This window comes from Heterodontus francisci, chromosome 30 (genome assembly GCF_036365525.1).
Source record: "Heterodontus francisci isolate sHetFra1 chromosome 30, sHetFra1.hap1, whole genome shotgun sequence".
Classification (NCBI taxonomy): Eukaryota; Metazoa; Chordata; class Chondrichthyes; order Heterodontiformes; family Heterodontidae; genus Heterodontus; species Heterodontus francisci.
The window spans coordinates 19,085,087-19,100,511 of NC_090400.1; the positions used below are offsets into that span (position 1 = coordinate 19,085,087).

Consider the following 15,425-nt stretch of genomic DNA (forward strand, 5'->3'; position numbering starts at 1 on the left):
CATGAAGAATCCTTCCAGAAGTCTTAATTTTCAGACTGCCCTTGTTACTATTGTTTTGCAGAGAAAATGATAGGTTCCCAGTTCCTGAAAATTAAGAATTTTTGTATTACAATTGAATGCAATTGATTCCTACTGTGGTGGATTAAGAAACGTTTTTTATATATGAACATTTCTGCTCCTGCATTTCCAACAAATTGCATTGTAAGTATGCAAATTAAATTAAAATGAATATGTAATGAGGCCAATGACGAAATGTACTGTTCATACGTGCTGTCACAGTGCACTGAGAGCTATATAATATTATTTGTTTTCCATGAATAGAGAAACCTATTCTTTCAATTGCTTTGATTAATCACTTGTATCAGCTTTCCTCCAACCAACAGTAACTGTAATTTGTGCCATGCACTTTCTTCAACAGTTTTCATCACTGCAAATAAAATGGAACCTAAATTTGAATGAAACAAGTCCATCAAGGTACAGAAGTGACCATGGACTTAAACTGTGATTAAAATTTAAAATTCAATTTTGCCACTGAGTTTCACTACCGGTTTTGTCTCAAGCAATCAGTTTGGTTCAGTGGTCAAACTTGATACAGGTTTACCACATCTGTTCTTTCATATCTAGCAGCTGTAAGTTTTGTTTTACATTCTTTTAAACCAATCCCTCACTGTGCGTTGCATGTGATTTGCTGCCATTTGCAGCCTATTGAAGTCTAAGTTGAAAATGCAGCATTTTCACATGTGGTGCCAATGCTGTCTCATTTTACTGTCACTTATACAAAGAAATCCCAGCATACTTTCTTTGACTAACAGCGAACAGTACGCCTCTGTACTATACCATTCATTTTTATGTCAAGATAAGAGATTCTGCCTCCTGTAAGCTGTAATTTGTTAATATCATTTCCAGTAGAGTATAATCTTTGCAAAAAGGTTGATCAGCTTCTCACTGCAAATACATTATGTTTAATGCAGCCTTATCAGTGGCCAATTGACCACAAGCGTTATGTTATAGTGCTTTTCTGTTCAGCAGATCTCCACGCATTGCAGCCTCTTACCGTGGGCCAAACAAAAACTGTACATGTGACAAACATCTGGTAAATATAAATGCACCAACAGAAAAGCAGCAGCAATCTAGGCAATCTCCTTTATTCTCTGAATATAGTTGTGTAGTTCCTCTGGGTCTCTGAGCCCCATATCCTGGCAGACCCACTCAATGTCTTCCTCATCAGCTATAGGGATGCAATTGTAGGCCAGTCCAAACTCCTCTGATGGCAGTGTGGTGAAAGTGGTAAACTTGACTCTCTTGCGTTTGGAGGTGGGTGAATGCAGTGGATCCTCACTGTGCTCCCTTGCTGAGCCCCCGGATGAACCATCTGCTCTGCTGTGCACTTGACTTTGCACACTTGTCTGTGAGCTGCCGCTGCTCTGATGGTCACTGTGGCAGCAGGTCTGGATGTTTTCCAAGGGGTTGCCAGGACTTTCAGGCTGAGGTGAGAGGTCAGCCTGGGTGCGAAGGGGTTGCCCATTGCCTAGAAATACCCAGTGATGTGAGTGGTCCATGCTTGCTTGGCCCTCTGGGGGAATACGTTTGTGCCTGTACTTGAGAACAAAGACAATGCAGTTTATTAAGAAAACCAATATGGCGAGGCAGAAGACCCCTAATAGTGCATACATTCCAATTTCCAAGTCAGTCAGACCCCTTGGTGTTGGGGCATATTCATCATCAGGATCCGCAAGGTCCTTTGGCAGATCTGTGATATCAATGTCAAGAGGCATGCTGGGCACCCTTGTGTTATCAAAGTGCACCCCACTATCCTGAATGCCATCAGTGCCCCTGCCTGGTTCCACCCTTGAGTCGGTCCTTTCTTCCACAGCTGACTTTACTGTTGTGCTACCTTTCCGTATAACACTTTCTTCATGGTCACCAGTTGAAGATGAAGTATCTGGCTTGAAATCAAACTGACCCTTCTCTTTCGGTTTATGTCCAAATGGGTTGCCTTCAAATCTAACTCCATCAGGTGCATAATCCTCACCAGTATTTTCTAGGTCTTCTTCTGAGTCATTGTCAGACCCAAAGCGAACCTTCACATTGACCAATGTTACAAACAGCAAGCTCTTGCGGTTGGTCTTTTTACATGGTTCACAGATTCCCAGTTCAACCTTGATAAATTCACCTGACCCTTCACCTTCTGCTATTATCAGTGACCAAACAGAATCCTGGGTAGAAGAGACCACTTTATCATTCAGAGTGGTAACTGTCAGGTTGTAGTCTCTAACATTATACAGAGTCAATGGTACTGCTGTATTGTCACTGTAGAAAATCCATGTGCTCAGGATACCTTCCTATTAAAACAAGAAGAAAACAATTATAATTAATAATCTTAGAGAACACTACTGGAAGAAACATTGAGGATAGTAGAATGTATGCTGAGTGAGGAATTTCAATGTCCATCATCAAAAGTAGTTTGGCAAATCTACTACTGACCAAGCTGGCCAAGGTCTAAAGGACATAGTTGCCAGACTGGGCCTGCAGCAGATGGTGAGAGAACCAACACAAGGGAAAACCTACTTGACCTTGTCCTTACCAATCTACATGTTGCAGATCCATCTGTCCGTGAAGTATTGGTAGGAGTGACTGCCTCACAGTCCCTGTGGAGAGGAATGCTATCTTCACACTAAGGACGTCCCTCAATTATGTTTTGTGGCCCTACCACCATGCTAAATGGGATAGATGCAGAACAGATCTAGCAGCTCAAAATTGGGCATCCAGGAAGCACTGTAGGCCATCATCAGAAGCAGCACTGTATTGCAACACAATCTGTAACCTTATAGCCCGGCATATTCCTCAGTCTACTGTTATGACCAGGTGAGAAGGAGTCTAGGGTTCCCTCTCAGCCTTCACCTGGTCTTACTGTAACAGGGTTTAACTTTAAACACACCGTGTTTTTAGCTCTCCCTTGGTGAATCCTTGTTCACTGCTTTCTAATTATAAGGCAAAGAAACCAGCCAAACAGGTTTTCTTAGGTTTAAAGAAGAAAGGTTGAATTTTATTATACTTAAACTCTAATTCAGTTAACGCCTACGGATATGTGACGCGCCCATGCTAGCATGTATACGCGATAAACACACATGCAGATAGAGACAGAAAAGAGCAGAAAAAATAAAGTGGAAACGTTTGAGGCAATATCTGAAGATGGTTTTGGTTACTGTTCATCGAGCTCGCTGTAGAGCCCTTGATTGCAGGTAGATCTTGCTTTTCATTGGGGTCCAGTATTCTTATTAAACATTGTTTGATGTAGGAGACTTTTCTGACTTGAGGTTCACATCTTCAGTGGATTTGGAGTTCTGTGAGAAAGAGATGGGAGCAGACAGGAGAGGTCTTCTCAGTCCAGGAGCAAACAGTCTCTCTGAGTTCAAAAACTGTCTGTGCACAATTCAAATACTCCTAAGTTGGCCAGCAGGTTAGTCATGTGAACAACTGGTTTAACCACTTCAGTGTTTGTGGATTCTCTTGTCCTGGCAGACCCCTGGAATATCTTTTCTCACAGACAATACCAGGTGATCAAAGTTCATTTTAGGTTAAGTGGATAAGGGAAGTAACCTCACTTGTCTCCATTGGTATGCAAATGTCCTCCATCCAAGTGTCTGGCAACCCTTGTAACAGGCCTTCCCTTCTTCCCAGCAACAATTTGAAATTTAATGACCATAGTTAGTTGATTCAACCACAGCAGCCAGTCTTGCCTGTCAATCACATGAGCTGAGAAATTGGAGTAGCGTTGGACACTGATGCCAAATGGTCATTGTGATTGGAACATCCGGCAATTCAGCCAGGAGGTAGGTCCTTTAGGGGAGAGACAGACTGGAGAGGGGAAGTTTGGGCTGGCAGCGGTCCACAGTATTTTCACAGTACTGGGACAGCATGATTTGGCTTTTTTTGCACAAATCATTGCTTTAACTATTCATGCATAAGAAAATGCATTTGGTGTCATTTGTCCAAAGGATAACTGCATTCACTGAATTCACGGGGAGATGAAATGACAAGGTCCCGCATGGCAGACTGGTACAAAAGGTGAAGTCACACGGGATCAGAGGTGAGCTGGCAAGATGGATACAGAACTGGCTCGGTCATAGAAGACAGAGGGTATCAGTGGTTGGGTGTTTTTCTGAATGGAGGAATGTGACTAGTGGTGTTCCACAGGGATCAGTGCTGGGATCTTTGCCGTTTTGTAGTATATATAAATGATTTTGAGGAAAATGTAGCTGGTCTGATTAGTAAGTTTGCGGACGACACAAAGGTTGGTGGAGTTGCGAATAATGATGAGGACTGTCAGAGGATACAGCAGGATATAGATCGGTTGGAGACTTGGGTGGAGAAATGGCAGATGGAGTTTAATCCGGACAAATGTGAGGTAATGCATTTTGGAAGGTCTAATGCAGGTGGGAGGTATACAGTAAATGGCAGAACCCTTAGGAGTATTGACAGGCAGAGAGATCTGGGCGTACAGGTCCATAGGTCACTGAAAGTGGCAACGCAGGTGGATAAGGTAGTCAAGAAGGCATACGGCAGGCTTGCCTTCATCGGTCGGGGCACAGAGTATAAAAATTGGCAAGTCATGTTGCAGCTGTACAGAACCTTAGTTAGGCCACACTTAGAATATTGCGTGCAATTCTGGTCGCCACACTACCAGAAGGACTTGGAGGCTTTGGCGAGGGTACAGAGGAGGTTTACCAGGATGTTGCCTGGTCTGGAGGGCATTAGCTATGAGGAGAGGTTGGAAAAACTCGGATTGTTTTCACTGGAATGACAGAGGTGGAGGGGCGACATGATAGAGGTTTACAAAGTTATGAGCGGCATGGGCAGAGTGGATAGTCAGAAGCTTTTTCCCAGGGTGGAAGAGTCAGTTACTACGGGACATAGATTTAAGGTGCGAGGGGCAAAGTTTAGAAGGGATGTGCGAGGCAAGCTTTTTACACAGAGGGTGGTGAGTGCCTGGAACTTGCTGCCAGGGGAGGTGGTGGAAGCAGATATGATAGCGACGTTTAAGAGACATCTTGACAAATACATGAATAGGAAGGGAATAGAGGCCCCGGAAGTGCAGAAGGTGTTAGTTTAGGCAGGCATCAAGATCTGCGCAGGCTTGGAGGGTCAAATGGCCTGTTCCTGTGCTGTACTGTTCTTTGACACCAAATACAAGTTTTATACAAGAAAAGCAAGGCTGTTTTGAAAATGAAAATGATCATAGGATGAGAATGGGTCTCCTCATCATTTATTGCAGTATATATTTTTGTATTATAAAAGCTTGGATTTAAGAATTTAAGCTGGCTTCCCTGCTTACCAATGGAAGCAAATAGTGATACAAGAAGCTGGCTATTTAGCTCTGTGCTCTAAAATGAGCTCCCTCTGAGTATCTATTAAATTTAAAACTACTTAAAATATTATTGTGCAGAAAGTTTTCATTTCATTTAGTGAATATCATTAACAGAAGGCTTTTGTGCTTCGATTTTATTTGCATTTCACATTATAACAGTAATTTTACAGAATATTATTTTAGAAGATATGCAATAAGAGTAAGGTTCATACGCAACAAGAAGACTGAATTGAGTTATCAAATGTTTGTCTTGATAAGAACTGTACACTTGATCATTGGAAGCCTTTTTCATACCTCTAGTACATGCCCTCTGAAATGGCCTAGCAAGCCACTCAGTTGTATCCAACCGCTACGAAGTCAATAAAAATGAGTGAAGCCAGATGGACCCCCCAGCATTGACCTAGGCACCGGAAACGACAACGGCACACCCTGCCCTGTCGACCCTGCAAAGTCCTCCTTACTAACATCTGGGGGTTTGTGCCAAAGTTGGGAGAGCTGTCCCACAGACTAGACAAGCAACAGCCTGACATAGTCATACTCACAGAATCATACCTGACAGACAACGTCCCAGACACTGCCATCACCATCCCCGGGTATGTTCTGTCCCACCGGCAGGACAGACCCAGCAGAGGTGGCGGCACAGTGGTATACAGTCAGGAGGGAGTTGCCCTGGGAGTCCTCAGCATTGTCTCCGGACCCCATGAAGTCTCATAGCATCAGGTCAAACATGGACAAGGAAACCTCCTGCTGATTACCACCTACTGCCCTCCCTCAGCTGATGAGTCAGTACTTCTCCATGTTGAACAGCACTTGGAGGAAGCACTGAGGGTGGCAAGGGCACAGAATGTACTCTGGGTGGGGGACTTCAATATCCATCACCAAGAGTGGCTCGGTAGCACCACTACTGACCGAGCTGGCCGAGTCCTAAAGGACATAGCTTCTAGACTGGGTATGTGGCAGGTGGTGAGGGAACCAACAAGAGGGAAAAGCATACTTGACCTTATCCTCACCAATCTGCCTACCGCAGATGCATCTGTCCATGACAGTATTGGTAGGAGTGACCACCGCACAGTCCTTGTGGAGACAAGGTCCTGCCTTCACATTGAGGATACTCTCCATCGTGTTGTGTGGCACTACCACCGTGCTAAATGGGAGAGATTTCGAACAGATCTAGCAATGGAAAATTGGGCATCCATGAGGCGCTGTGGGCCATCAGCAGCAGCAGAATTGTACTCAACCACAATCTGTAACCTCATGGCCTGGCATATCCCCCACTCTACCATTACCATCAAGCCAGGAGACCAACCCTGGTTCAATGAAGAGTGTAGGAGGGCATGCCAGGACGATCACCAGCACCAGGCATACCTCAAAATGAGGTGTCAACCTGGTGAAGCTACAAAACAGGACCATCTTCATGCCAAACGGCGTAAGCAGCATGCAATAGACAGAGCTAAGCGATCCCATAACCAACGGATCAGGTCTAAGCTCTGCAGTCCTGCCACATCCAGCCGTGAATGGTGGTGGACAATCAAACAACTAATAGGAGGAGGTGACTCCACAAATATCCCCATCCTCAATGATGGGGGAGCCCAGCACATCAGTGCAAAAGATAAGGCTGAAGCATCTGCAACAATCTTCAGCCAGAAGTGCCGAGTTGATGATCCATCTCGGCCCCCTCCTGAAGTCCCCAGCATCACAGATGCCAGACTTCAGCCAATTCAATTCACTCCGTGTGAAGGCACTGGACACCGCAAAGGCTATGGGCCATGACAATATTCCAGCAATAGTACTGAAGACCTGTGCTCCAGAACTTGCTGCACCCCTAGCCAAGTTGTTTCAGTACAGCTACAACACTGCCATCTACCCTGCAATGTGGAAAATTGCCCAGGTATGTCCTGTACACAAAAAGCAGGACAAGTCCAACCCAGCCAATTACTGCCCCATCAGTCTTCTCTCAATCATCAGTAAAGTGATGGAAGGTGTCATCAACAGTGCTATCAAACGGCACTTGCTTAGCAATAACCTGCTCAGTGATGCTCAGTTTGGGTTCCGCCAGGGCCACTCAACTCCTGACCTCATTACAGCTTTGGTTCAAACATGGACAAATAAGCTGAACTCAAGTGGTGAGGTGAGAGTGACTGCCCTTGACATCAAGGCAGCAGTTGACTGCGTATGGCATCAAGGAGCCCAAGCAAAACTGAAGTCAATCGGAATAGGGGGGAAAACTCTTTGCTGGTTGGAGTCATACCTAGCGCAAAGGAAGATGGTTGTGGTTGTTGGAGGTCAATCATCTGAGCTCCAGGACATCACTGCAGGAGTTCCTCAGGGTAGTGTCCTAGGCCCAACTATCTTCAGCTGCTTCATCAATGACCTTCCTTCCATCATAAGGTCAGAAGTGGGGATGCTCGCTAATGATTGCACAATATTCAGCACCATTCGCAACTCCTCAGATACTGAAGCAGTCCGTGTAGAAATGCAGCAAGACTTGGACAATATCCAGGCTTGGGCTGATAAGTGGCAAGTAACATGCACGCCATGCAAGTGCCAGGCAATGACCATCTCCAGCAAGAGAGAATCTAACCATCTCCCCTTCACATTCAATGGCATTACCATCGCTGAATCCCCCACTATCAACATCCAAGGGGCTAAAATTGACCAGAAACTGAACTGGAGTAGCCATATAAATATCGTGGCTACAACATCAGGGCAGAGGCTAGGAATCCTGCGGTGAGTAACTCACCTCCTAACTCCCCAAAGCCTGTCCACCATCTACAAGACACAAGTCAGGAGTGTGATGAAATACTCTCCACTTGCCTGGATGGGTGCAGCTCCAACAGCACTCAAGAAGCTCAACACCATCCAGGACAAAGCAGCCGGCTTGATTGGCACCCCATTCACAAACATTCACTCCCTCCACCATTGATGCACAGTGGCAGCAGTGTGTCCCATCTACAAGATGCACAGCAGCAATGCACCGAGGTTCCTTAGACAGCACCTTCCAAACCCGCAACCTCCACCAACTAGAAGGACCAGGGCAGCAAATGCATGGAAACACCACCACCTGCAAGTTCCCCTCCAAGCCACACACCATCCTGACTTGGAACTATATCTCCATTTCTTCACTGTCGCTGCGGCAAAATCCTGGAACTCCCTTCCTAACAGCACTGTTGGGTGTACTTACCCCAAATGGGCTGCAGCGGTTCAAGAAGGCAGCTCACCACCACCTTCTTAAGGGCAATTAGGGATGGGCAATAAATGCTGGCCTGGCCAGCGACGCCCACATCCCATGAATGAATAAAAAAAAATAATTTGGCCCTGTCAGTGAAAAAGATAGCTCAGCTATTCGGATTCTTTTATTGCAGGGCTTTTATGAAAATTCTGATTTGTGCCTCAACTGGTATTTTTGAAAACATACCCTTTTCAACTTCATGACACACATAATGCAATGTGTTGAAAGGTTGGAATTGAGGCTGTAACTTGGAGCAAGATTACAATTTTCTGTAAACCAACAATCAGCTCAGTACAGATGCTTTTGGAAGTCAGAAATGATACCCTATGTGACTGTGGTGTATTATTCTTCCTCATACTTCTTGACTGGTCTCAGCCTTTGACATGGTTGACTACACCACTCACCAACTCCCCTCCTCCATTGTCCAGCTGAGGGGTACTGTTGCCTGGTTCAACTCTTACGTATTTTATCATAGCCAGAGAACCTCTTTCAATGGTTTCTCTTCCTGCTCCAGTTTTGTTCCCTCTGGATCCAAGGTTCTAACCTTGGCACTTTCCTATTTCTCATTTATATGCTACCCCTCGTCGACATCATCCAAAAATACATCGTTAGGTTCCACATATATGCTGACAACATCCAGTTTTACTTCACTGCCACTTCTCTCAATCTCTCTACTGCCTTTATATTGGCAGACTGCTGGTCTGACACCTAATCCTGAATTGAGCCAAAATTTCTACCAATTAAACATTGGGAAGACTGAAGTTATTGCCTTCGGCCTACACCACAAACAACGATCCCTAAACACTGACTCCATCCCCCTTCCTAGCCACTATCTCAGGCTGAAGCAGACTATTCACAACCTCTGCATTCTATTGAACCCTGAGAACGAGATGGCCTCAGTACAAGCTATGTAAGCAGAAAGCCAGGTTAATTGTGAGGAATTTTGGTCTTGTCTGGAAGAAATTGTTAGTATGTATGGTGAGTTTGGATTCACTGCAAGTGTTAAAATGGAATCACGACAAGTGGAAGACATCACAAGCCATATAAAAGGCAAGGTGGTTTGATGGGGATAGTAGTACAAGTCACTGGAATTTGCTGGAACTTGTTTGATTGTCTACAAAAGAATTACACAAGTTTTATTTTCAGAAATTGACTGAAGGTTTTTTTTCTGTTTGTTTTTTGCCTTTCCCAGAATGTGTTGCTGCGATTTGAAGGGTTTGATGGCATGTGTAAGACGCACCATGTGGGGGCAGGGGAGGCTGATGGTTTCTCACTGCCATTTTTCGTATGTTTGAGGATGGGAGAGAGATACTCTGGAGGCATAGGATAATTCCAGTAAGTAAATAATTAACGGAAAGTCTGTTTTGTTCATTGCCTTAGGCACTTACCAAAAGTTTACCTATAAAAATTAAACACCCCATACCATGGCCGGAATTTTACGTCGCCCTAACGGGTTGGAAGGTGGTGGGGGGGGGGAAGGTGGTGTAAAATTGAGCGGCAGGCTCCGGGAGGCCTAACCACCCCGATTCCGCCTCCGACCAATTTTACAGAGGTCTGGCGGGGGGCGGGGTGTGAGAAGCCACCCACCCGCCCGAGGCCAATCAAGAACCTTAAGTGGCCACTTAACGGCCACTTAAGGGCCCTCACCCGCCTCCACGGGTATTTTACCCGTGGTAAGCGGGTGTGCCGAGGACGTGAAAGGCCGCCCAGCTATAGCTGCCAGCCTTTCCGCACCCTGGTGGGGGGGGGGGGCCCGGGCAATCAAGCACAGGGTGCCCGATTGAGGTCCACCCCCGCCACCCACCCCAACCCCGGGATCCAAGATGCCCCCCTCCCCCAAAACGACCACCCTAGCCTCACCAGGGCACGACCGACTCCCCTGGTGAGGCAACCCAAACTTACCTTCAGTCCGGCTCCTTGGTATCCTCCTTGGTCGGCTGGGCTGCAGTCCCAGCAGTGGCCACCGCTCCCGGTGGTGCTGCTGAGACTAAGTGCTGCCGGCCCGCTGATTGGCCGGCAGCTCACTGATGCGGGACTTCCTCCTTCAAGTGGGTGGAAGTCCCGCCTCAGGCCAATTAAAGCCTGGGATCTGTAAAATACGGGACGGATCCCCAGGCTGGGCAGAAGAGGGTTCGGCACCGACATTTACGTCGGTGTCCGGCTCCCATCCGCCCAGCGTAAAATTCCGGCCCATGTATCACAGTTCTACAGGAGCAGGGTGAGGATTGCAACTCCTGTAATGCTTCTCTCTCTCTCATACCAAATGTATGATTAAAAGCTGGAAGTCCTTGGCTGAGTTGAAGGTTCATTTCTGAGTAGTCGTCATGTAACTTAAGTTACTTCCATTTACTGGAAATGGTCAGTCATAATAATACATGTTGTGACTGCCCATGAAATATGAGTGGAATCTTAACTCCCTGCATTTGGCAGGAATCGGGAAAACTTGTAATGTTGAGGCTTAAAGTTACCTCTCCTCATAAAGGATGCTTACATCCAATTGATTTGAAACATTAAAATATTCTAAATATGAAAAGTGAATAGGTGACACATTATTTGTAAACTATATGAAATTATTGTGTAACTTCTAGTGAGATGTAAGTTCTTCCCTATTATATATTTGTCGCCTCACTTACACTGGAGGCAGGACTTACAATGAAAAACATTCCCCATGTATCTTTGCCTAAAAATGTAGGTTCTCAAATTGTAAAAGATTAACAGGCTGGAGCTCTTTTCTCTAGGAAGGAGAAAACTGAGAGGTGACCTTTAAAGAGGTCTTTAAGATTACGAAGGGGTTCAATCAGGTAGATCTAAAGAATATATTTCCACTTATGGGGCAGTCTAAAACTAGGGACTATAAATATAAAATAGCCACAAATAAATCTAATAAAGAATTTAGGAGAAACTTCTTTATCCAAAGAGGGTGAGATTTTATCCATCTCGTGACTTTTCTGACAGTGGAACTAGAAGTGGACGGCACTTCTGCACCCTCTCCTTTTGCCGGTTGCCGCGGGATTACAACTCAAAATGAAAATTTTGGTGACGGGCACAGGAGACATGTATGATTGTGCAGCAGGGAACAATTTTCATTGGTGCAACCCACCATCATTCAGTGAAGCATCATGTACGGCAGGGCTATAAATAATCCTTCAGTACAATCATGCAGGCTCATCAGCGCAGCCATTTCCTTCAGACAGAGTATTTCTAGGTTTCTCCCCTTAAATTAGTATAATATTTTACCTACCCTCACCTGTCCTTACGCCTCTCCAACACCAACCCTTTTGTATTTGTCTGGATTTTTTCACAACCAACACCAACAATTCAGCCAGTCACAGTTTAGTGATGCCTCCCTGCAGGTGCTCCTTCAGGCTGTCAGGGAAAGGTGGGAAGTCCTCTTACCTGCAGTTGGCATAATAACACCCTCCCACCTGACTACGGCAGCCTGGATGGAGGTGGCAGAGGAGGTTTCGAACCGTGGAGATCAACGAGGAACCTTGGTGTAGTGTAAGAAATGTGGCAATGACCTGCACTGATTGGCAAGGGTAAGTGATACAGCCGAATCTTAACAAATGGGGTCCTCAGAACTTTATGTCTGTTAGTGGGCATCCATGTCAGGTGGGTGAATGCGTGATCAGCCTTGGTGCCACATAGCAATTGTGTCCGGAGAATATGGAAATCTGGAGTCTGGTTGTGCAGCGTACAACTGACAAACCAAAATGAGTGATGTCGATGCGTGCAGACAAGGGGTGTCAGACGTCAATTGACATGTCATTAACTCAGCACTTTCTTGTACAGGACAAACAGCCACACACAATCAGCATGAGCACACCAAGATAGGGGGTGGTGTTCCAGATGTTAGACTCCTGACCCCAGCAGAGGAGGCAGCGGTCCAGATAGCAGGAGAGGAGGGAGGATGAGCCATTGCGGGCGGCCAGCACCCGTCTTCGATGATGCCTTTCCTAAATGGCATCATTCTGAACAGCCAACCCCTCTTGGGCTGCCTGTTGCTGGCATTGCTGCCTCAGCCGCTGAGCGGCGAGAGCTCTTCTATGTCACACGCTCTCCTCTTGCTCCCGAGATTGCAAAAATATTGGGAGTATGAGATCCACGTCATTGCAGCTTTATAACTGTTTGAATGAGACAGACATTGAAATGAATCTGGCAGGTAGGACTTAATTTTAATTAATTATAATGTAATGAGTATTCATGGAATACAGATATATTAAAAGTTGGAACCTGCCACCGGCCTGACCCATCACAAAACGCCGTTGACTTAATCTCTAAATGTGAACACATCGGGAAATCGAAATGTCGACTCCTGCCTAATTTAGCCATCCTGCCCTCCACGAAACCCACTCTTGCAGGCCCCATGTAGAACTCACTACCACAAGGATTAGTGAAGGCAAATAGCATAGATATTAAAAGAGAAAGCTACATAAGTCCATGAGGGAGAAAGGAATATAAAAATGTGTTGATAGGGTGAGATGAATTGATAGGATGGGAGGAGGCTCGTGAGCAGCATAAACATCTACATAGACCTGTTCCGTCGAATGGCTTGTTTCTGTTTTGTAAAATTCTATGTATGTTGTGGATTTGGGGAGGACAAAGAACAAAGAAAGAACAAAGAAAATTACAGCACAGGAACAGGCCCTTCGGCCCTTCAAGCCTGCGCCGATCCAGATCCTCTATCTAAACCTGTCGCCCATTTTCTAAGGGTCTGTATCTCTTTGCTTCCTGCCCATTCATGTATCTGTCTAGATACATCTTAAAAGACGCTATCGTGCCCGCGTCTACCACCTCCGCTGGCAACGCGTTCCAGGCACCCACCACCCTCTGCGTAAAGAACTTTCCACGCATATCCCCCCTAAACTTTTCCCCTCTCACTTTGAACTCGTGACCCCTAGTAATTGAATCCCCCACTCTGGGAAAAAGCTTCTTGCTATCCACCCTGTCTATACCTCTCATGATTTTGTACACCTCAATCAGGTCCCCCCTCAACCTCCGTCTTTCTAATGAAAATAATCCTAATCTACTCAACCGCTCTTCATAGCTAGCGCCCTCCATACCAGGCAACATCCTGGTGAACCTCCTCTGCACCCTCTCCAAAGCATCTGCATCCTTTTGGTAATGTGGCGACCAGAACTGCACGCAGTATTCCAAATGTGGCCGAACCAAAGTCTTATACAACTGTAACATGACCTGCCAACTCTTGTACTCAATACCCCGTCCGATGAAGGAAAGCATGCCATATGCCTTCTTGACCACCCTATTGACCTGCGTTGCCACCTTCAGGGAACAATGGACCTGAACACCCAAATCTCTCTGGACATCAATTTTCCCCAGGACTTTTCCATTTACTGTCAATCAAAGCTTTTATGGTTAATGGACCTACGTTACCCAAGTCTGACTTCCAGCAAAGTATATGTCGCCTTGAAAACCCAGTCACTTCAGAGAACCAAACTCTAGAATTAGATAAGGCATAGGATCCACAAATAAATTGTCATTAGACATAAATCACAGTCAGTGATAATAGGAAGGTGAATACTTTATGCTTTCATATGATGTTTCTCTTAACAAAAGCAATGACCCATTTTAAATTATTGCCTTATATAACTGACATGAAAGTGGATAGGGGAATGTCATATGAATTTGTTAAGCATTTATCTGCTAATACCACTAAGAGTGATGTTTGCTTATTATTTTTTAATGGGAAAGGTATGAGTATTTTGCAAAGGTTAGGTGGTAAACTTTTCCTTCTTCTTTAGGGTTCTGACAGGGGACCAGCGTATCCATAGAGCAAACTGAGTACTTCACCAGTGGTTCAGTTTCAGGCCTCCTTTTTTTCTGAAAGACTGTGATAACTTATATGCCTGCAGCTGTCACAAGTTATGAGGCTTTTGCACTCACGCAAAAATTAGAAATAATCCTTAAACATTTCTTGACATTCTGTATGATGGACTGGAGGATGCCCATTTGGTTGGAAGTATGCCAGTGCCATGTCTATTTATTATTCAGCTGCAGTTCCAATTTGCAGCCTCCTGACCTGCAGCCAATCACCCAAGCAGATGGCATTATCCAGCTTATTTTGAAAATAACCATATTGCAGTTACATGCGTGGCTTGAGTCTCAAATGTTAAGGTCAGGACAAATATTTTGACCACCAACAATTTTCTCTTCTGTGAAAAATAAACTTCAAACATTTAATTCTAAACTGTCTATGATCTCATCACAATATTACAGTGAAAAGCTTCTATAATACAATATTTCATGAGCATACAATTACACTATATCAGGAGCCAGCTGATTGAGTGTAACTGAATGGCAGTTTGATGAAAAAGATTAAGCAGTTCATTACTTACTGAGATTGATTCTAAATTCATTGTGTAGACTGATTAAAACTGGTGATCCTAAATTGTGTTCTGAACTGCAGTTGACCTGAACTCAGCATTTTTTGCTACTTCAGTCTATCAGCCTAACCTGAAGTTAACTGCATACTTCGTGAAAGAAAGCTTATGGCTGAGAGACTGGATTGTTTCCTGCAGTAATCATTTGTTGTGAACCTAGACAGCAAGTGACAAAAGGCTATTTGCCTGGATGGGGCTTTACAGCTAAATCTAATTCTGTTCTAATGCTGTAATCTACATACACATAGTTTTCAGCAGGAGTCATTAGATAGTAATGAGCAGTAGAAATCCTGACACTTTACCCTTCCTAGTCTTTGGATATCGAGATAAACTCTAGTGCCCTATCTGCAGTTTCAGATCAGATCAGCTAACTCAGCGCAGGCCAGGAATCAATCATGGCAACTTCTGATCTGAAAGGCTTAATATT

General features: G+C 44.9%; 1 protein-coding gene across 1 annotated transcript in view; it reads right to left on the bottom strand.

Moving 5' to 3' along the window:
- Positions 1-1,030: 1,030 nt before the first annotated feature.
- The window catches only part of tmem132e (transmembrane protein 132E), a 679,389-nt gene continuing 664,994 nt past the window's right edge, over positions 1,031-15,425 (bottom strand). The window contains exon 9 of the mRNA XM_068009881.1: positions 1,031-2,342. Within this exon, the coding sequence (XP_067865982.1) occupies positions 1,131-2,342 (1,212 nt within the window). The 3' untranslated portion in view covers positions 1,031-1,130. The remainder of the gene's footprint in view (positions 2,343-15,425) is intronic.